Source organism: Mauremys mutica, chromosome 2, assembly GCF_020497125.1.
Source record: "Mauremys mutica isolate MM-2020 ecotype Southern chromosome 2, ASM2049712v1, whole genome shotgun sequence".
NCBI lineage: Eukaryota > Metazoa > Chordata > Testudines > Geoemydidae > Mauremys > Mauremys mutica.
The window spans coordinates 248,541,973-248,565,277 of NC_059073.1; the positions used below are offsets into that span (position 1 = coordinate 248,541,973).

A 23,305-nucleotide genomic window follows, 5' to 3' on the forward strand; every position below is an offset into this window, starting at 1 on the left:
GCAGCAACGTGGTTTTCAAAAGAGGGGGGGGGGTGTGGGGCAGTGTGATAGGGACCGGGGGGGGAAAGAGAGAGTGGATTTTTGGAACTGACACTGTGCAAAATCAGAAAATTTTCCCACCCCCTTACTGTTAACTGCAAACAGCCTGCATCCAACATACTCTCTTTCCCCCCTCTGCCCCCTCCCCCTGTTTCTCTCAAGCAAAGCAAACACTCAACCCCTGTGAATGACTCCTTTTCTTGCTGCTGGTCAAGCAAAACGCAAACACTCAACCCCTGTGTGAATCACGCAGGGAGGAGGAGGATCTCATTTGATTGTTCACAGATTGATCACAGCAAACAGGAGCTGATAAGCAGCTCAGGTAGAGCAGCTCCGGTAGCAACAGAGCTCCAGAGGTTCACAACAAAACAAAGAGAGGCTGCATAACAAAACAAAGGGAGTAATTTAGTTAAAAGCATTCTGGGATACACCCTTATACCCTGGAGGCCAATAACAGCGCTGGTGTGTGGCCACACTTGATGACCAGCGCTGCAGCACCAGCGCTGCAATCCTTATTCCCCATGCTGAGTGAGGTGTATGGCCAGCACTGCAGCCAGGGAGTTGCAGCGCTGGAAGTACCCTGCAGGTGTGGCCACTTACTAATTGCAGCGCTGGAAAGCCTCCACCAGCGCTGCAACTCGCAAGTGTAGCCATACCCTAATATGCTCCTCAGCAGGAGTAAAGGCAGCAGAAGCTGACTCAGAGAACTTACAACACATTTTGCCTTTCACAGCCCCGATTCAACTGAGCACTTAAGCATATACTTCACTTCAAGCATGTGCTTAAGTCTCATCGACTTCAGCGGGATTTAGGGACATACTCAGAGGGAAGCATGAGTTTACACACTTCGCCAGATAGGAGCTAAAAGAGAAAACTGCCGAAGCACAAGACCTGTACTGGGATTTGTAATATTTACATTAAAAGCAACATTTAGGAATGAGAAGAGATGTTGTGTGACTTACAACTGCACCAGGCTCTCCAGATGGACCTTTCTCACCAGCGAAACCAACTGGGCCACCGGGACCTTGTTCACCAGGACGACCAACTGGACCAGTATCACCACGTGGGCCTCTAGGACCGTCTTTGCCAGATTGGCCAGGAGGACCAGGGGGACCAGTGATACCCTAGGATTAAATATAAACATTAGTTCACTATCCTGAAGAGACAGAGATTATTCATCATTTCTCAATGAAACAAAAAAGGCACTCAGCAATAGTTTATTAGGGATTTAGGCCCAGATCCTCAAAGGTATTTAGGGGGGTTTAACTTTCATTAGAAAGTTAGAAGTTCCAACCTCTCCCTCCCTTACTCACCATGTATGTCTGAAATCAATGGAACTGCCCAAGGAGCAGTGTGAAATAAGAGTGGTACAATTTGCCCCAGAATAAACTATAGTCTTGGTTCTGTGCCTACTGGCTGTGATTATTCACATTATTGTAATCAATTTTATAACAGGGTATTTTCTTCTTCCAGTCTGGCTGGACCCTTTATAGCAGCTTTTAGCTCTGTCAGACATGCAGTGATATCCAACATAATTAAATACAGGAATGTCAGACAAGGGAAAAAAAGAGGTCTTTTTCAAATGAATGGAAGCACCTTCATGATGAATGTGCCAGCCTTTGCATGTGTTATTAGATTACATACTAGATCTTAAAGAAAAAAAATTCCCACCCAAAGTTTAAGGGTCCAAATTTTCAAAAGGAACTAGTGATTTTGGGTCCCTTCATTTTTGGGTGCTCAACTTAGGGCACTTTAAAGAGGGCAGAATTTCAGTTTTGAAAATGTGGGCAAAAAGTGATTTTCTGCCACACTCTTTCCCAAGCTGAGGACTGCCTTACCCTAGGAACACTCCCACTGAAGTTAATGGAACTGCTCCCAGAGTAAGTTGCTACTCAGTGTGAATACAGGTAGCAGAAACTAGCACAAAAGACACAATTTACAAAGGTATTTAGGCACCTAGAAATGCAGACAGATGCCTAGTGGGATTTTCAAAAGTGCCTAGGCACCTACTCCCAATTGGGGAGGGGGGGAAGAGGTTTGAAATTCCCTCTAAGTACCCATCTGCAACTCTATGAACCTAAGCATGTTTAAACACCTGGTGCTAAGTAATTAAGGGCCTGTCTCTGATCTCAGTTACACCTGTGTAATTCAGGATTAACTCCTCTCATGTCAATGATTTATATAGATGGAACTGAGATTGGGATTTGTCCATAATGGGGTTCAGCCTGTCTGTCATCTGATAAACTACTTTCACCAATTACTTACAGCAGGGCCGGGAGGACCAGTTCTGCCAGCTGCTCCAGGGAAACCGGTGATACCCTACAAATAAAAATCAAGGGGAAGGTGAGGACTGAATCATTGGAAGGTGAATCATTGAACGATGATTCAAAGTCAAGAGAAAATGGAGGTGTAAGAAGCTTAAAGACTTACAGGAGGACCACCATCACCGCGACCACCAGCGGGACCTGCAGCACCAACGGGACCCTGTATGCGAGGAGGAGAAAGGGAAAACGATGAACCAAACAAAAAAACCTCCAAAGTTCCAGATACAGAAAAAGGTCCCAATCCTACTCTGCCTAAAGTTAATGGGATTTTTGCCATCAACTTTAATGGAAGCAGGATTGCTCTACCTGCTCCAATATCAGAGTACATATTTGAATACTGGGGACAAATCCTGAGTTCCTTTGCTTAGCTTTCACTCAAACCTTATGCAGGTGAACTCATGGAAGTCAGCATACCAAGGACTTGGTACAAACTGAGCAAGGGCTTCAGGCTTTAAGTGAAAGATTTTTCAATTTAAATTGGCTTCCAAATCTTAGATGCACACCCACAAACTCAGAAACAAAACAAAATAGCAATGGCTTAGTTGGCAAAGGGCATGAAGAAACCACTTATATATGTGTTGTATGGATATTACAACAACTCTATATAGATTGAATAAAGCCAAGACAGGATACTGCTCTAGCTGGAAGCATATGGAGAAGGGTAAAGCCCTAAACAATCCCGTAAAGAAATTTCCTCTTGTAAAGTCTCAAAATGGGAATAGTTAAGGATCTAGGTCCTGACTTTCAGCATCTTTTCAACATAGTTCCCACGTCTTACATTACATCACTTGGATGTGACAACGGTTCCATCAAAACTACATGTGCAGGGGCACATGTACAAGAGGAGTATGGGTCTGAAAGTCCAGCCCCTAAGGAACATATTTATCTTTGATAGGATGCCTTTAGTGAGGGATCCTCAACTTTGGAATTTACCTACAGACATCTCTTTGTTTGGCCTAACACAGCCTCAATATATTGACCTTCATAGCATGTTGCAAAACTTATTTTCCTAACCTCTGTCTGAAGGAGTCAGTTGAGTGGACATGAACAAAGTGAAGGGGATTTTTGGTACTTGTGTTAGGAGGAATTTAATATTGATCCTGGCTGAACCTGAATTTGTTCTATGTACTTCTAAAAAATTAAATTGTACACTTGAGCCTACAGTCTTGGCTAGGTGCATTTTTATAAACGGGAAATAGACTGTGTAAATTATAACAGCTTTTGTTAAGAGAAATGAGTAAAAACCTTTATGACAACTATTAAAATTTGTTAACAAGGAACTTGACTGCAGGTGTATTGATGATCTCAGGTCTTCTTAGTAACCTGGACACATTTATGGTTTTGCTTTTAACTCAAAGTTTCAGTGTTTTGAATCAAGATCAGAGTCATTGGAGGTAAGGGAATTCATTTGAGTTTCCCAAATAAACTGATGACAAAGTTCTCACAAACTCTTGCAAACCAAAATCACCACCTTTCTCGCAGCTTAAAACTTTAGTTTTGAAAGTGTGAAACTTGGAGAGAAACAAACAAAACAAAACTGTTTAAAGTTCAACGCCCACTTGCCAGCTGTCCTGGTTGCATAGTTTCATCAAGGATCAGTGTATTTTAATAGTAAATTCAGTTTACTTACTGCTGGTCCACTATTGCCAGCTGGGCCAATAGCACCCTGTGGACCAAGTTCACCCTTAGGTCCTTTCTGACCCCGCTCGCCTTTAGCACCAGTTTGGCCAGCGGCACCCTAAAAACACAGAGAGGAATAAAAAAAAATGTTTAAAATATATTTTGAAGGAACACAACAACAGAAGGTTGCAGCGTTTGACAGTGAATTGTACACTTGGTACTTACAGGAGGTCCAGCAAATCCGTTAGGGCCAGCAGGACCACTTTCACCACGTTCACCCTAGAGTGAGAGAAGAAATACCCAGGAATAAAGCTGTCAGCACTCAAGAGTAGTTGTTTTCTGAATGTAGCATTTTTGCATCTGGAAATGTTCTCTAAGTCGCTACTTACGGGAGTACCACGAGCACCAGCAGGGCCAGCAGGGCCAGCAGGACCAGATTCACCCTAAAATATACCAAAGAACATTTTCATTATGATGTGCCATTGGCAATCACCCTGACTGTAAGCAGAATGGGGACGTCCTCTAGATAATATGGCCTTATCTTTGATTCATGGGGGAATTATGTACTCATCTCCCCTATGCTTGCAAATGAGAAGAGATCACCGCTACATATTACTCTTCATCAGAAATACGCCAGTTTTCACCTATTTAATGCTACCGAGTTGCATTTTTTGCATGGTTTTTGGACATTTCCTGAAATTGTCACCAAGGATTAAATGCCGGTGTATTTCAAAACAATGATGAGCTGATATGTGTTCCTCCATCACCCCTGCCTGCTCCCCTCCCCACCAGAATGCTAAGTGTGTAATCAGAAAGGCAGGACCCAATCCAGAACCTTCTCTATGTTTCACTCCTACAACTCTTCCCACCCCGACCCATTTGCCTAGGACAGAGCAGCGCGGTGGCAATCCTTCTTCACTTGCCAAGAAGGTTTTATAGCCTCAGGTAGCCCTCCCAATATGGGCAGTATATGAAAGATTTTGAACGTCTATTTACAATGCTAGCTAGAATGGAATTTCTTTTTATTCTAAACAGAGACTGGTTATGTTTTCCCCTGCATCCTTTAAATGTTCATGCAAAAGTTACATTGGTAACAAAAAAGCAAACAGAGACATACCCGATCACCAGGGCCACCAGCAGGGCCAGGGGATCCAACAGCACCAGGAATACCCTAAAGAGCAAGACAGAAACGTGGCATGATTTCTGGTTACATACATTCCCGCAAGCAAGAGTGACCATTCTTTCTGCTCCACTGCCTTTCCTTTCTGTTCTTCCTTCTGGAGACAGCAGTGTGACAATGTTGTTTTATTAGCTATGAAGTTATATGATGCAAAATTTGGGAGGAAAAAATGTTTCATTACTCTCTTGCTCCCAGAGTACAAGTTCCCATGTGGACTGTGAGTATCCCAAGGCCTCTTTGAACCTTCGCATTAAAATGAGCACCTTCTTGAAAAAACTAATGTGCCTTTGCGGTACAAGAGATCTTCAATTAGAACAAATGAAAAACGAGCTCATTGTTACCTCACTGTTTCTGCCATTGATCTACACTCATAACTCTCATTGACTTTTGTTGGAGTCCACACACTGAACAATTGCAGGGCTGGGCCCTTAATTTGTATATGTCTATTGTTTACCCCTTTTCCACTTCATCTAATGTATAAAGGATATATAGGGTCTGATCCTGGAACCTTACTTGACTAGACCCATTGACTTCAATGAACAATTTATTGGCTTATATGAGTTTTACTCCTGTGATTCATGGGTTTGCAGTTTTGGGCCCATATAGTGTGAAAATTTGTAACTAAAGGGGTAACATCACATTGCATAACTGTCTGAGTAAAGCAAGGCCCTATACTCAGCTCGATGGCATTTATCTGTATGAAACGGGAAAACGCAAAAACACAGCATCTAATCAATTTTGAAAGTTTAGGGAGTGTTCTAGACATCAGTGGGCAGAACGCTATTGATTTTTGTGAAAATCAGAAAAGCGGATGCGCGGCACACAAAGCCCCTGGTATTTGGTTAACAGAACCATCCGCTTCAGTCAAGTCTGTAATTGTCTATAGATCAAAAAAACCAACAACAAAAAACCAATTGATGGCAGCCATCAACACCTTCCAACACTGTCTCAACCCTGTCCATCTTCCAATACAGTTTAAACACCCTGAATGACTTATCACCAGGCAGAAAGAAAAGAAATGGTGCTGGTGATGGGGGAAGGTAGGAATGGGAGGGGGGGCACACAGAGCCCAGGCATGGGGAGAGAATGGGGAACCCTGGTATGGGGGGGGAAGGGAAGAATGGGAGGGCGCACAGAGCCCAGGCATGGGGGAAAGGAGTGGTAGAATTGCAGGGACTCTTGAAATAGAGGAGGATGGGAGGGTGGCATACAGGGAGCTTGTGGGAGGTTGGAATGGAGGGATGCAAGGAGTCCCTGGGGTGTTCAAGGAACTCAGCCTATGGAAGCAATGAAGTGTGAGATCTTCAAGTTCATTAATGCAAAACATTTAGTGTCTTGAGACATCTCTGGTTCCCTTCCACTGGAGAAAGCTGGGACTTCAGATTTATCCTTCTCAGTATTACTCAATAAAGTTATTATTTTACTTTGCTGGTGTATTTTAAAGCTTTTCTTTAAAATATGGAGAGCTGAAGTCTAAACACCATTTTGTTGCTGACCAGGGCTGGCTCCAGGTTCTCTGCCACCCCAAAAAGCGGGGAAAAAAAAAAGCCAATCGGCGGCACTTCGGTGGCAGATTGATCGTGCCGCTCCATTCTTCAGCGGCAGTTCGGTGGTGGGTCCTTCACTCCCTCTCTTCCTCTTTGGCAGAAGCTCAAAGAGAAAGAGAGGGACTGAGGGACCCCCCGCCGAATTCCCGCCGAAGACCTGGATGGGCCGCCCCACAGCAGATGGAGGGCCGCCCCTTTGTATTGGCCGCCCCAAGCACCTGCTTCCTTAGCTGGTGCCTGAAGCTGGCCCTGTAATGTTGACTTTGCAAAAGACCTGAGCAGATCTTAGACTCCAGGAAAGGCTTGAATATGCTCTTGTAAATCTTGTTCATTCCCCTTCAACAAAAGCATTTCTGAAGTGTCCGGAGCTAAATTCAGTGATAATAGAATGACTTGATATACTCACCCGAGAGCCATCTCTTCCTGTTGCCCCAGCTTCGCCTCTGGCACCTGGTAAACCCTGGAAACAGGGATAAACAAACAAACCCCATGATGTTATATTGTTAATGAAGGCCAGAGACAAAAAGAGATCTAAACTCTCTATTCTAACTGCATCATCATGGTGCCCATTCAATTCTTATTCATACATGGCGACATAATTCCTTCCTTCCTTTATGTGCAGTTATTGTATGTGTATCTTGAGTGCAGAAGGAAATCTTTATTTTGGGGCACATTCTCTTTTTAACATGCAGACTGAAATCTGACTATCCTTAATGATAGTTTAATAGCAAATGCATTGCTCAGTGTGCCATTGCTTGTGCTAAGCAGTGAGTTGTGGAGTGAAGTTGCAGAGGAAGAGGAATGACATAGGGCCACCCCAAAAAGCACAAAAGGAAGGTTATAAGAGTTGCAAGCTCAGTTCCCCTTCTCCTAACATGGAAATCCTGCTCCATAGCCATAAACCTTCCTCCCAGGTCATAGCGTGTTTGAATGGGATTAAAGATTCAATTACAAATTATAATCTGTGAAAAAATTGAGGGACTTGCTACTGATCTCAATCTGGCTTGCACCAATGTGAGATATGAATCAGGCTGCTCCCTCCCCCTTTTCCTTTGGCCCATAAAAGCAGTATGTACAAATTCTCCTGGGAATCCGCATTATACTTTATGCTTTGAGCAGGAAAAATAATTGTTGAACACAATGGGAGCATATAAAATGGTTACATAGTGAACAAGGGTCACAAGAAGGATAGTCATTGGCCATCACTGTAGCCTCAAGGAATCAGAATACGATTCAGTCCTAATTGTTCTTCTCAAATATGTACTATGCTTTGCATTGATCCACATGGCAGCTACCTGGATACCGTATCTTATAGTGTCAGGCAATTCCAGGCCTCATCCCTTTTTGACTGCATCTTTAGCTGAATGCAGTTTGATTCCTTTAGTCAAAACAAATGAAGCAATATTGCCAACCTCAGGCTTAGAGGTCATTCATTGGTTTCATACTCTCACAGACCAAGAAAGGCTTTGGTTGCTGAGATATTTCTCTGATTCCCCTTGGATACCTAGATTACTCATACACTTAGGCACTTCACATTTGGAGTATCTGACAAAATGATAGTAGATTTTGCAGTTCATCATTGAGTTTTATACAAAGTAGTAATATGAATGGGGGTGAGTTGCTCAGGCAAACTGAAGGCCATTCCTAATTCCAAAATTAAAATAAGAGTTTCTTAATCCATTTCCCAAGAATAAAATTGTGAATGGATGAGCCAGATGAAGGAAAATACCATGCCGTAAGTATGAAACTGCCTACGTGTAGTCGTTCTACATTTGCTAACTACATATCATAAATATTACAGGTCCTGTAACTAGTGCTCAGCCCTCAACGAGTTGTAGCAAAGTAGGTGGAGCCCTTTTTACATAGCTCCATTCTGCCTGTAATTAGTACTCACTGAAGACAAGTTTAATATATCTCTCAGTAAACTCATGGGGCCCAGTCCTGAACAGTGATAAGTGACCACTACTCCTAGTGATTCCCAAGGGTAGTCAAGGGTGCCGGCATCAGAGAGGAGGCTTTCAGCACCTCACAAGATCATGACTTTGTTGAGAAAATAGCCCATTTACTCATGTGCTAGTGGTGGGTTTCTGTGAAATACAGTTTCACATAACTTTTCAGCTTTGGTGAAAGTTATATTCAGGTGACCTCTATGTTCAATTGTTTAAAAACTCAAACAGTCCTCCCCTGTCCCCCGCAACCTGTGCACATGTGTTTCAGTGGCAATGAAACTGGTTGAAACTGGAGACTTACCTTTTCACCTTTGCCTCCTGGGCCACCAGCAATACCTCTCTCGCCTGGGATTCCACCAGAGCCGGCTGGGCCTGGACCACCAGCGGCACCAGCAATGCCAGGTTCACCCTAGCAGTAACAAGGGAACATGTAAGAAAGGTATGATTTGTTCTATAAGGGTCTCAGCAAAATTATCTTAGCATTGAATTCCCCATCTTTCTTCTAATTTTTCAAAGGACTGACTCAATAAATCATTCTTATCTTCAAATAGTCCACCTCAAATTTTAGAAGATTTTTTTAAATTTATCCCTGTGGTAAATGGGTGCAAATTCACTGCTTTCAATAGAGTTCCCTGAAGGCAGTGGAGTAGTGCTTGTTCACTCCACGGCTAAATTTTGCTTCAGGTGAACAGCCTGATCTTCCAAAACAACAGTGATCTTCCATTTTGCCCAGGAACCTGCCCCCCCTCTCCCACGTCACCCCAATTTTCTACTAGAGAAAAGGCCCAAATCAAAACTATTTCCCTGACTCTTTAGAATCTGGAGGTCTTGACAATGGAGCCTGGATTCCAAACTCAACTTTACTGATGAGATTTTGCAAAGATAAGACAATGCCTGGCTTTCCTTGTTTCTCTGTGACTTTAGCTGTGATCCTCAGTCACTAAATGATGCTCTTGCTTCCAGCTTTTGCAATTTGATCTGTGAGTCAAGTGAAACTTAAGCATCAGATTCACCTGGGCTTCAACCAGGCTTTTGTTTTTGTGGGGGCAGTTTTGTGTCAGCTCATCATTGGGCTCACACGTTTCCACGGATATCAGTAATTAAGATATAGAAATGTAGGTGCTAATGTTTGCATTGATGAAAGTTTGGCACAAAGAGTCAGGCACAGTACAAATCCAGTTCAAAAGAGGCGAATGGAACACTTAGCTAACATAAATTGTATCAATGATTCCTAGCTGGAATCCCACTCCCATCCTCTGTGAAGGGAAAATGTTCAGTGCATAACAAACTAGTACACAGTAGGTCTCAATGGAGCTTTGCCATTTGACACCACCTGAGGATCTGGCCCACTGTCTCAAGGATATATGTAGGTGATTGTCATCAGCATCAAGTGGAGTTATGCACTTGGTCAGCAAGGTTTCAGTAGTCATAGCAGTAGCAGTTTGCAAAGTCATACCTTGTTACCATCAGGGCCTGGTGGGCCAGTTGCACCACGGCTTCCCGTGGAACCTACAGGACCAGCAGCACCGCTTTCACCTGGAGCGCCACGTTCGCCCTGAAAGAGACAGGTTGGTTTGAGTTGTCCTTTATAAATCAGAGTCATTAAACGATTGGTTGATTGCACCAAACTCTTTATTTGATGTGAGTTGTGCAAACTAAAAAAAATTACATTGGCATTCATATTGTGTAAAATATATTCCATGTACCCTTTCGAAGGGCCTGGTTTGCCAAGACCTTGCACCTTGTGTAGTCACTTATACCTGTGCAAACTGGGTGCAAAATGCAAACAAATCAGAACGGCAGTTTTACACCCACTTTGCACAGGTATAAATGACTTCACTAGGCACTAGAGAATCTGGTCCATAGTTTTTGACACATTCCTATTAATATAAAACCCCAAAAGCTTTTAAATTGAGAGAGATTGCCAGTTAAAATACAAATATTTTCTAAGCACCAAATTCTGCCTCTGGACAGGGTGCACACAACTTCTCTTAACAATATCCATGCGCACAATTGTGAACTGATGCCCCACAGGCCAATTTGGGGGCAGGATTAGGATTCTAATGTGGGTCCACCCATATGGAGCAGCTCACAGGATTAGGGCCATCGTAACTATCAAACAAGCATCTTTATTGTCTGTTTTAACTCAGTAATGCTCATTATCACCCCTAAGAACATTAAGTGTTTATGTATACAGTTTTTAAAAGGAAAAAAAGGCATCTCCCAGCTTCTAAATGTTTTGCAGCAAACCAGATAGTTTTCTGATAAGCAGTTTAGAGACAACATAAATAAAATGTAAATTATGTCTCCCAATCAAAGCTTTTCCTGCATGGCAGGAGAACAATACTGCCATGAATTCTCTGCTTCAGCTAGTAGCCATATGGTCATAGTTTGAAAAGCAACTAGTTAAACATGTGTTTTAAAGAAACAATGTCCAAAGCTGGAGCAGCCTTCTATGCCCACCACAGCAGAAGTATAGTGTTTTGTCTACTTCTGAGCACGAGCAGGGGGATTCTGGATTACTTTGTGCAATGCAGAGAAGCTTCTGCAGCATCTCTTTACACTATCATGCTAGGGTTGGAGGTAAGGTAGGTTGGAAGTGACTAGGTGTGTTGGGGTCATGGCTAGTAGTTTAGTGCACAACATACCTGATCCATAACACAAAGAAACTGATTGTTTTCACTGTGCTTTGGACCAGGCCTTATATGCATATGCTGAGGTCAAACATGACATGGGAGGGAGCAGCAGGCCATCCCCATTATTTTCCCACTACATGGGAGGATTAGCAGGCTCGGCGCATGCACTGGGGCTGAGAATTCTCATTCCTCCTGAGTTTATCAAGTCTTATTAGAAATGTACATAAATAAAGCTTTTTCAAGACAGAGTTTGAAAATGTACTATGAGGAGTAACTTACTCTTGGGCCAGCAGGACCAGGGAGGCCAAATTCACCTGGAATACCCTAGACAAAAGAGAAACATGGGTTAAGCTGATTTCTAAAGCAGGCTTGCCATGATTGTTGTGGTCTTACATTTGTTTTTTAAATACTAGTTAGAAATACTTTTGAGTGCAATAACATATGACAAATATGGCACATCACAACCTGGTCTTCGGTGCACAAAGGTGGGGGAGGATGAAAGGGCACAGAGACCCTTTCCTCCCCAAACATGCAGCCAGACAGTATCCCATGGCACTGGCAGGTCTAGCTTTCAATCTTATGCACACTCTGGAGGCCTGCTTCACCACTGAGTTACCCCAATTTTATGCCCATGTAATTCAGTAGATTTTAATGAAATTACACTGGCATAAACTAGAATAATGCTGGAGGAATAGCAGATACTGAAGTTTTGGAATGGAAATTTTATGTCAAATAATTTCCATTTATTGTCAGTCTATTTTTAAAGATATTCAACCTGGAATACTAGTGTAAGTCAGATCAGGCTTGAAAAGTCATATCAGGGTTTGGCTTTGTTCAAACTAGAACTCTGAAATATGAAATACTCTCAACTGCTAAGTGAACATCTTGATTTTTTGCTGCCTTTAATAATAAATTAGATAGAAACTTTGCATACAATATGGAATACTTTTCATTTTGATAAATGGAGGATCTAAACTAGACTTAGTTTTTCTTCACCTTATGTATGAGTTTAATCACAGCATATCAAGTTGGGAGAAGGATAGCTTAGTGGTTTGAGCATTGGCCTGCTAAATCCAGGGTTGTGAGTTCAATCCTTGAGGGGGCTATTTAGGGATTTGGGTCAAAAATCTGTCTGGGGATTGGTCCTGCTTTGAGCAGGGGGTTGGACTAGCTGACCTTCTGAGGTCCCTTCCAACCTGATATTTTATGATTCTAACTATTACTGCTTGTGTTACTCACTCTGTCACCTGGTTTACCAGCTTCACCAGCAGAACCTGAGGGGCCTGGGAGACCCTAAAAGAAATACACATATGAATAAAGTTATTACCTGAAATACTGAATGCATTTCAGACTGTGACAGAAGAGCCTACACATATTACAGCAAAGCAGCAGTAAGAGGCCAAGTATAGAACATGAAAGAACACGGGACATGTTTTGCTTTCAGGGCCTGACTCAAAGACTCCAGATGATTTCAATGGGCCTTTGATCTGGTCCTAAGTTATAAGAACAATTGTGTAGTCCCACTGCATGGGAGTAAAAAAGGACATCTAGGCCCAAATATTTTTGACGTTTATTCATACATTGAGTGCTTTGACACAATTACACTGAAGAAGTCTAAATATTTGAGATTTCAGCTGGCTATATAGAGATCTACCCAGAAAGTTCTGAATGGGCGAAGTTGAGCTTACAAAGAACAGGAGAATTAAATATTAACTCTAGTGTTTGCTACTATGAATGATAAAATATATGGGATAACGTCTGGCAAGTGAATATTTACTTACTTGGAAGCCCGGGGGGCCAGCTGGACCTTGTTCACCTTTTGCACCAGGATTGCCCTAGAAGGAATTAAAAAGAAAAATGCTTAACTAGGACCTGGAACTACAAGAGAAGGTTTTTCATATTGGAAGTCCTGTAGTTTAACATTAAACCAAGAACATTATGCAACTAGGTTTATGATGTAGAAGCTGTTACTTACAACAACGCCAGGGGGACCTTGAGCACCATTGTTGCCATCAGGACCAGGAGCACCCTAAACACAGTATTGGAGAAAGATTTGATGACTCATTTATAAATCCAAGCTTTCCTGTCTTTCTGAATTACACACTTGTTCTGAAAGTATAGGGCCACAACAGCTTATTTTGTACCTGCAACTGGTCTAGTTAAGAAGAGTCTTTATCCTGCTCAGATTTCTATCCATTTGTGTTTAATAGCTGCATTGTAAGAAGCTAGAAGAAGTGCTCACAATTGTATTGTGGGATGGCTCTGGTTCTAGAATTAACTAGAAGTCATGGGGTCAAATTCATCCCTGGTTGAAACTTCCTTTAGTGAAGTTATATGAATGAATTTGATCCATCAGCCATAGAAAAAGAAAAGAGTTCTTGACGGCAGGATGTGGATGATAAACAATCCCTTCCATTGGAGATTTAGTAAATCTCATAAATACTATGAAGAAAACAGGATTTGAGGGATAAATTGGAAATGAATAAGCTTTCCTTTTCAGAATTGATTTACATAGGAAGAGATCTAATGTATGGGGTGAACCAAGCAGAGTAATTCACATTTAACATTAGTCCAATGTATACTGATAGATGGTTAGACACATGTTTACAGAGTGTTCTCCTATTTCATCAATTCTTCTTTGGTTCACTTGCACAAACTAATGCTATCTTCTCTTTGTGGGGGCCTTGAATATATGTTATTGCTCTCCTACCTCCTATCTATATGTTACTAGATAAAATATACAGATACCCGTGGGCCAGCAACACCAACATTGCCTCTGTCACCAGGTTTGCCAGGTTCACCCTACAGTAAATGAGGGAGTGGGGGGGAAGAGGGAGGGAGAAACACAAACAAATTAAACAAGTCATCATTTTGGAAACAGTTAAAGTGCCAATCAAAGATGGTTATTTTCCATGCCACAATATCTATTATCATGTTCCTTTATCCTTATATTTTCAAACCTTTTCACTGGATAGTTGAAGAGGTAGGAGAAAACATCTATACAATAGAAATAATTACCTTGTCCTTTTTTTCAAATCCCCATTCATCTATATTGGCAGGACTCAGTTCTGCTCTCTGAGATGCTGTACATGGTGGCTTTCACTAGGCAACACCATAAATCCAGGGGCTTGAGTGTAAAATTTACCTATCACACCTACAGGATTGATCCAAACTCACTAAAGTCAATGGGAGTATTTCTGCTGGCTTCAATGGGCTTTAGATCAGACCGTATATGTTCAGGCATATCCAGAAAGCTTTTGAAGGGCCAGACCTGCAGTTCCTCTATAGCTGAAATGCATGCAGGGGACCAACGTTTGTAGAACAAATAAATATAGAGAGCAGCACTAAAATGAACATATATTGTAATATGCACTTATTCTGATAACAGCCTTAAACATTTTCTACTGGTTTGTTGAAAAAATATTGTTTCTGTTTTGGGTTACTGCACAAACTACTAGAGAGACAAAAATGTCCTGATAGCATTAAGTATACTATACTCAATAAATAACAATGCAAATGGCATGCAAGCAGATTCAAGTGCTTATCTATAATTATTATGAAGATAACTCTCTACCAAGAAGTAGGCTCACTCTGCTCTATTGTACTTACATTGGGACCTTTTGGTCCAGGGAATCCAATGTTGCCAGGCTCGCCTCTTGCACCAGCTGGACCAGTTGGGCCAACTCTACCATCAGCACCAGGGAAACCCTAAAAACATCAATCATACTTTTGAATACCTATTTTTTAATCATGGGCCCATGGTTCAGTTTCTTTCCGTGATGTAAGAAAAAGAGTTACCCTTATGGGGAAACAGCAAACATCGAGTGTATATGGTTTACTTTTAAAAATTGGAGAGCATATCTGAATATACAGTCACTCTCAGTACACGTTTTCTCCTTTTGGTGACAATAGTTTTAATATATATTTGGAAAATTTAATGTAAAGAAAAGAATACTTACAACGGGACCTTCCTTGCCAGCAGGGCCTGGGTTACCAGGTTGACCTGGAAGACCCTAAAACAGAAAGGTTTTATTGTCATGAAATTCATTCAGATCATTAAAAACAAACAACCCCTCCCCTCCAGCTTTTTCTATATACTATCTAAATAAGTTGCAGTAAATATGGTAAGTCTTTATTTCCTATTGTTTGCACCAAAAAACACATTAAAGCAGAACTCAGTAATATATTCCCACACAGATTGAAAACAGTCATTTTAATTCCGTATACTGTATTTTATAATACGTGTGCCACTTGGTTAAACTCATTTAGGCCCTAATCCTGCAAACATTCACAAAATTAAAGGTAAGTATGTGCATAAGTGTTTGCAGAATTGGGGGCTAATGGTTTATACATTCATTAGAAAGCTGACAGAGACAAATTTTACAGAGGGTGAATTAGAGAGAATAAAACCAATGCCATGAAGGCCGTGACAGACTAGGGCCAGATCCTGCATCACTGAACTCAATGGGAGTTTTCCTACTGACTTTAATGGGAGCAGTATAGATAACCTAGATAATCTATCAACTCATGTGAATTTATGGACAAGATTTATTGTTCTTTCAGTTAACATGACTAACAACATGGGCCAATGTGGCTTAGAGAAAACTTTAACAGACACACAAATTTGAACTATGATCATAATTACCACATTGTATAAGTAATAACTAAGGCTAAGATTTTGTCATGGTTATTTTTAGTATAAGTCACATATAGTGCAAGTCATGGGCAATAAACAAAAATTCACGGAAGCCGTGACCTGTCTGTGACTTTTGCTGCTGCAGCTCCATAGTGTCTCCTGCCACCATGGTGGCTGAGAACTGCAGGGTTCCCTCTCTTCCCTCCCTCCCACGTGTATGAGGCTGTTGTCTGTCACTGGAACCCTGAGGAAGGCCCCCTGAGGAGGTTGTCGGGGACTCTGAGGAGGCTGTCACCCATCGCTGGAACCCTGCCGCGGCCACGCTGGCTGCCAGCTCCAGTCCCATGGCCCCAGGGGCTGAAGCAGAAAATGTCACTGAGGTCTCTGTATAATGACAGGCTGATGGAAATTTGCCAGTTATCCTCTGTGATAATGGACAAAAATCTTCTCTAATTTTTGAATAGTTTATCCCACAAAATGGAAGTCATTTCTCTTTTTGCAATTCTCTAGCAAAGCTACCGAGTTCAGACTTACTCTTGGACCGAGGAGGCCAGGCTCACCAGGGCGACCAGAATCACCGCCAGGACCCCTAGCACCAGCGGGACCAGGAGCACCGCGGCTTCCAGCAGGTCCCTACCAAAAAAAAAAAAAAGAAAAATTAAAAAAAAAATTTAAACAAAGGCAGAGATGATTAGCCATAATTATCATCCATATATATAACTAAAGAAATCCTGCATTACACTACTCGACTAGAAGTAAATTGTATAAAAACTCACCATAACACCAGCTCTGCCATCAGATCCAGGGAGACCACGAGACCCAGGAACGCCCTATGAAAAACAAACACAAAACAGATTAAGAATGGAAATTGATTAAGTCACTTGCTAAGGCAGTTTGCTAAAGCTCAGAATACAAACCAGAACTGCTGATATCTCAGATGAGTCTGGATCTGAGCACCCTCAATTGTGGGGAAATCTGGATCCTGAGAGAGATCCAAACTTTGTGTTTTCCCAGAGCTCTAATGGATTAAACCAGGACTTTTGGTCTGAGCACCCTCAGTGTTTGGTAAAATTCAACTCTGGATATGGGGCCAGACTTTGGCCATGATCCTCTAATCTGATCCATGCAGGTGGGCCCTTGCACCCATGCAGAGCCTTACTGACTCCTGGGACGTTCCACATGAGTACAAGGAACTGCCCATGCAGCTCAGATTGCAATATCGGGGCCTTTCTGTCTATAGCCAATCACTGATCGTCATCTGAAACACATATGGGATTAGCATTCCCTTTTCTTTCCTCTCCGGGTGAGCACCTGATCCTAGGAGGGGCTGAGTGCCTCCTGCAGGAAGCTGGTCTTTCTCCCCTCCAGCTGGAGGTGCCACCAACAGCTTGTCAGAGATACTCCCAGCTTGGCAGGATCGAGTCCCTTGCTTTCGATTACATTTATGTGTGTCAATGTGTTTTTAAAGGGCTAAGTGCATTTGTGGGGCTCTAAAAACAATAAATATTTAACAAACAACAATAATTGAAACCAACCATAAACATATACTTTGAGGACAAGCATAATCTGCAGCATTAATATGTACTATGCGGAAATGGCTCAGATGACTGGATACAATATCTGTTCAATGGGCACATTCCAAGGGGGCTAGACTTAGCCGGAATAGTACGGATAGCAGCATTAATGACTTCATTTCTTTATTTGTATTTGTCATTCTAGCTTTGCGGTGTCATTTCCCTTCTTTTTTGCTTATGGCTGAAATGTGCAAGGAGAACCTACCCTTAGACCTGCTGGACCAGACGGGCCGGTAGCACCAGCTTCACCAGTAGAGCCTCTCTTGCCTTCCTCACCACTTGGACCAGCGGGACCCGATGGACCAGCAGCACCCTGTTTTAATGTGAACAGAGAAAAAGATCAGAATCTTATGCGACAGGCTACAGTAAAATTCATTCACTGAAACATGTTTCATGTGCTACCATACTCACAGGTTCACCCTTGTTACCAGTTTCTCCCTTGGATCCAGCAGAGCCAGGCTCACCCTAGAGTCAAGCAAAGAGGTCACAGAATTAAACACCCTAAAAAAATACTTTCTTCCACCTGTGCAAGCTTTCTATGCAGCAAAGAACTATTCAATAATCTAATGGGGGTATCCTGCATCATTCTATTTTGATAGACAATCAGGGGCCATCCTGGTATGTGTTTGATGGATTTTTTTGGTTTAACACACATGGAACAATTCGTAGAAAACAATATGTTAAAAGATCATTTAAAATAACATCAATTGACCTAAAGCATTCAGGTCCTGCTGCTCAGTTGGCACTAAGACTGTTGTTGCATCTTACTGCCTTACACAAGTTTGGATAGCTTTAGTGTGCAAGAACTACTGAGCTTTATGGTCAGCACACCGTAAGGATGTGCAACATATGAATTCTTAAGTCACAACAAGCCAAGAGGTGGCAAAACATGGAAGTGAGCTGCTATGTGTAACTTGAAATGCCTTGGAAAGAAAAACTAATATGTTTGTCATTAAAAATAAAATATATCCAGCGGGTTTTATAAGTGTGGAGACTTTGGCCATTATAAAATAGAGATATACTATAGACTATGCCACTCACAGCAAGTCCTCTAGGGCCAGCTGCACCAGCTGGGCCAGCAGGTCCAGGAATACCACGAGGACCAGGCAAACCAGGAGCACCAGCAACGCCAGGAAGACCCTTTTAAGCAAAAAAGAAAGAACATAACAATCTCATTATCTTCTTTGTCACTTTAATTGAAACATGCTTTCTGAAGCAACTCAGCTTGAATTTAGAGATACTTACAGCTGTGCCTTTAGCACCAGCAAGGCCATTAGCACCAGGGTTGCCCTAATAAGAAAGACAAAAGGTATTGGTTAATATAATCTTCTGCTTACTCCCCCGAGCTCCAAGAATTCACATTTGCGGATAGCAAGATTGAAACTAACTTACTGCAGGGCCAACGGGGCCAGAAGCACCAGGAAGTCCGGGCTCACCTCTTGGACCAGCAGGACCACTGGGACCGACAGCACCAGCAGCTCCAATATCACCCTATTTGAGAAAATGGTATCAGACCTTTCATTTACAAGAACAGTACAGTAGATATACCACAGCATGGTGTCTTTCAGCATACACTAGTAATACCACTGCAACCTGAGATTAATAATAAATGTCAGCATTTGTTATTGCTGTGTGAGATATGAAGAAACTGAGGCTATGTCTACACTATGAGCTGAGGTGTGATTCCCCAAGTCGTGTACATGTACTCGATGAAAGCTAGCGTGAGTATAACTAGCACTGTAGCCATGGTAGCACGAGTAGTGGCAGTAGAAGCATGGCTGAACCATGCCAAAAACATACCCACTGGTGTTAGGTGGGTGGGTGTGCACTCGGCACTGCTCAGCTGTGCCTCCATTGCCTCTACCCATGCTACCGCAGCTACACTGCTATTTATACTTGTGCTAGCTCAACAAGAACTAACGTGAGTATACGTACACGATCCGGGGAATCACATCCCTAGGTCACGGTGTAGACATAGCCTTTTCACCTGTTTTCAGAGGCACTGAGCCTTGGAAGCCTATGTAGTTCCCATGGAAGTCAGTGGCTTTCATGGGAGCTGTGGGTCCCCAGCACCCCTGAAAAATCAGACCATATGTTATTATCCAAGATCACACAGCAAGTCAATTATGGAACCAGTCTGCACTGTTGCAAATAATGACAGAAGGTACAGGGCAACCGTGAATCGGTCTCAAAGTTCCTCCAGGCAAGGGATGTCCAATTTAATTTTTTGCATCTGAACTTATAATAAGCTACTGGCAGGGTATCAATTACACCTTTTTATGGGATCTTAACTTTTTCTCTTTTTTCAACAATACATCAGAATTAGAGGCTATCTTAGCTGAGATAGACTCTTTAAAACTCAGCCCTCGGACCCATAATTGTTCTGATTACTTATGTATTCATAAACTGACTGCACAGACTCTCTGCTGTTACTGGATACACTCTGGGTAAGGTTTTATTTGGTTTCTAAAGCTATTGCCTTCTATCAAGAATGCATGCATCATCTTCAATACAGAGTTTTAGTTTGTAAAGACTAAGGATCCCAGCAAACAATTCTCCATCATTCTGATCTAAATATGAATCAAGATAGACTTGTCTGCTGGGACATGTAATCTTCATGGGAAGCATATCTATATTAAGGAGGAGGGTAGCACCAGAAAACTACTCTAGCTTATTCAAAATCAGTGTAGCCCTTGGCCTCTTGGCAAGTTGTCAATACAACTCGCAAATGGGACATAACTTGACTTGCTGGCCTAAATCCTGCCTTCTTTCTCCATCAAAAAAATCCCATTTTATTTAATGGGAGTTTTAACTCAATAAGAACTCCAAGATCTGACCTACAGCAAATGGATTATCTAATCTATAATCTGCAATGGGGACAAGTTATTTACTTGAGGGTTAAAGTGAAGCTATAATTATTTTTAATTGTAGATTCTTCATAGTAATTTTTGGAACTCAGGAAATAAGGAGCCTGATTCTCCACCAACCTGCACCTTGTGTAGTTTTTGATACCTGTGACAAGTGGGTGTAAAATGCTCCCATGCTGATTTGGCATGTTTCACCTCCACTTGTCACAGGTATACATAACTGCACAAGGTGTGAAGTAGTGATGAACCAGGCTCTATATCTCCATAAGTGCCTTTATCTGTTCACTTCTTAAATTCAGATTTCATCTAATCTATCATTAACTATAGAGGAAATCCTGCTCTGAGGTCCAGAGTATGAGTCTCTTACTGGCATTTCTTCTATTGATTATTCTGCATTCATTCTGCTCCGAGAAGTTCAGTTTACATCACTGCCAATGCGGTAATCAGTTTGAGTGCTGAATATGGAACAGATTTGTACCAAAGAGTCCACGGCTGGACTTTACAACCCTGTATGCAATCAATATGTTTTATGTAATCCTTTTGGGCACATGTTCCCTATGATCATTTGGGGCAAACATTCCCTGTGATTATTTAGGAAAAAATAAATTAAAATAGTCTAGCTGTGTGGAAAAGCTGCCATATTTCAAAATATTGTTACTTATGTATATATGTAATAATATTTCCAAAAGACTGTAAGGGTTTTTCCTCATTTGATCTGTAACAATAATGTTTGGTTTGAAAGCGCTGCAGTGTCAGATGTGAGTGCACATTTTGCTGTGCATGAGAATTAGACGGTACATTTCACCTTCCTCTAAAAGAAGATATTCATACCTTGGCACCAGGAGCACCTGGGAAACCTGGAGGACCAGCAGCACCAATGGGGCCCTACAAAATGAAAGAGACAAAGTGTTTAGAGAGATTACTGAAAACACAGACACCTTAGTTGCTGAAATAAATATGTGCCAAAATACAAATGTATCTGATCAATTACTTATCCATGCATCTTGTAAATCTCAGAAGTGACAAGTTCAGCTTTCTATAAACAATTAGAACTAGGATTGATGCTGAGTAATATTTGCATTGTGGGTTAAGACTTTGTAAATGAGGGAAGACTTCTGTCCTAGAACCAAAACACACGGCCAGGGCAGGAAAGTACAAGATGGGCAGAGGCAGCCATCTGCTAGTGCCAGGCAAGATTCCTCACAGCAAACTACCACAACAAACAAAGGGGGAGCATGTTATTCTGGCCAGGAGCAGTGCACCAGCTACTTCTTGCTGCTGATGCTTATCAACTGTACACCCCACTGCACTAGGCATGTGTGTTGTGTAGGGCAACTGGCCAGCTGCTTGCATGGGAGAGGGAAAGGTTCCCTCAACTCTTTGCATTACCTTGCACTCTAGTGCCTGAAGCAACTCCCACTGAAGTCAATGTGAGTCCTTCCATTGACTTCAATAGGTGATAGATCTGGCCATAGGGAAGCAGAGGGCAGGATTTAACCCTAAGATGAGAATGGGTTGTACAATAGTTACCATGATTACCTCCAAAAGGAAACCAGGATTTGTGGGTGGATCAGACAAAAGGCAACTTCACTTCCACTGTGATGAATAGGAGACAACTTATGCTCTGTAACTGTGTCAATCCACAGTAAGCACTAGTCACTGTGGGTTGCCATACTTAAATAGTTATGCAGCACTTTAGCCATTCAATTGTTTCAATCATTACTCCACTAAGTACAATACAGAACTGGGGTGTGGCCGAGGGGTGGCAAATTGTATTATATTTATGACTTAGACTCTCAGGATGATATTAACATAAACATCTTTATTCAACTAAAGTGGTTCTGTTTTTAAAAATAGAAAAAGCACAGATTTCAGCATTAACCTGCCGTTCCACTGGCCCTGTCATATCTAGGTGCTGCTATGAGACTTGATGCTTGGAATTATTATGGGACAAATATTCTGGCATACAGAACCTAGACACAACAAGATGAGTTAGGGATAGCACTAAATCTCTTTGTTTTGGTGGATTTATAGCCTTCATTTTATTTTGCTCTTCTTAACGACACAAAAAAGTATTATTTTTTCTTAAATTATTAAGGGAAAGCATAACTATGATTCACCGATTATTGGTACTGTCATCATCTCATTCTGTTTCTATTGGGCTAAGACCTTCTCTCAATTACACTGGGGTAATTCATCAACATAACTACCCCCATAGATCCAAATGAAGTCAATGGGGTTTCCCAGTGTAACTGAGGGGAGAATTTGGTAGATTATTTCTATCCAATGTACTATATAACTGAAGGAACCACCGTGATCCCTCTTTTCTATGATTTTTAACCCAGAGGTAATAACCACAATGGTTGTATCTGCTAACATTAAAAAAACCCTGTATGATACATATGCAATAAATGTATGCTAAAAATCCATATCAGAAGTAATATGCATGAAAAGTAGCCATTTGCTGAACTTCCATCATCTTGACGTTTGGAATGTTTTTAATTCTGAGAGGCATGGAGAATGGAAGTGGAAAAGCACTTGAGTTTTTTTTAAAGTAAGTCTCAAGGAGGATCAGACATTAGATCACCTACACATTGAAATTTGGTATGCCAAAGTTAGTAATTCTGCACACACAGAGGTCTGATTTGGATCGCACATCAGTGTAAATCCAGAGTGATTTCACTTAAGTCAGCCGCTACTTAGGATTTTACATCAGTAGTAACTCATCTGAATTTGTTTCAGTGTGAGAAAATTGCCTTTGAAACAATTAAAATGGTCTTATTTTGCCCTTGAAAAGTAAAATAAAATCCCAGCTGCCTGGTCCATTTGGTATATAAATGAGTAAATGAGAGTACAATTTGATCCTTTCAGATGTCAGGTATGTTCTGCCAATGTTAATGTCTGAGAATCTCAGCAAGTGGTGACTGAAAATG

General features: G+C 41.7%; 1 protein-coding gene across 1 annotated transcript in view; it reads right to left on the minus strand.

The window, feature by feature from the left end:
• Positions 1–23,305, minus strand: part of COL1A2 (collagen type I alpha 2 chain) — a 50,723-nt gene that overhangs the window by 11,204 nt on the left and 16,214 nt on the right. Inside the window, exons 16-40 of the mRNA XM_045004740.1 lie at positions 21,204–21,257; positions 18,898–18,996; positions 18,751–18,795; positions 18,547–18,645; positions 17,917–17,970; positions 17,711–17,818; positions 16,708–16,761; positions 16,466–16,564; positions 15,255–15,308; positions 14,905–15,003; positions 14,044–14,097; positions 13,271–13,324; positions 13,077–13,130; positions 12,535–12,588; positions 11,575–11,619; positions 10,116–10,214; positions 8,961–9,068; positions 7,117–7,170; positions 5,101–5,154; positions 4,373–4,426; positions 4,209–4,262; positions 3,994–4,101; positions 2,470–2,523; positions 2,305–2,358; positions 1,002–1,163 (exon numbers count right to left, since the gene is read on the minus strand). Of these exons, the coding sequence (XP_044860675.1) occupies positions 1,002–1,163; positions 2,305–2,358; positions 2,470–2,523; positions 3,994–4,101; positions 4,209–4,262; positions 4,373–4,426; positions 5,101–5,154; positions 7,117–7,170; positions 8,961–9,068; positions 10,116–10,214; positions 11,575–11,619; positions 12,535–12,588; positions 13,077–13,130; positions 13,271–13,324; positions 14,044–14,097; positions 14,905–15,003; positions 15,255–15,308; positions 16,466–16,564; positions 16,708–16,761; positions 17,711–17,818; positions 17,917–17,970; positions 18,547–18,645; positions 18,751–18,795; positions 18,898–18,996; positions 21,204–21,257 (1,827 nt within the window). The remainder of the gene's footprint in view (positions 1–1,001; positions 1,164–2,304; positions 2,359–2,469; positions 2,524–3,993; positions 4,102–4,208; positions 4,263–4,372; positions 4,427–5,100; positions 5,155–7,116; positions 7,171–8,960; positions 9,069–10,115; positions 10,215–11,574; positions 11,620–12,534; positions 12,589–13,076; positions 13,131–13,270; positions 13,325–14,043; positions 14,098–14,904; positions 15,004–15,254; positions 15,309–16,465; positions 16,565–16,707; positions 16,762–17,710; positions 17,819–17,916; positions 17,971–18,546; positions 18,646–18,750; positions 18,796–18,897; positions 18,997–21,203; positions 21,258–23,305) is intronic.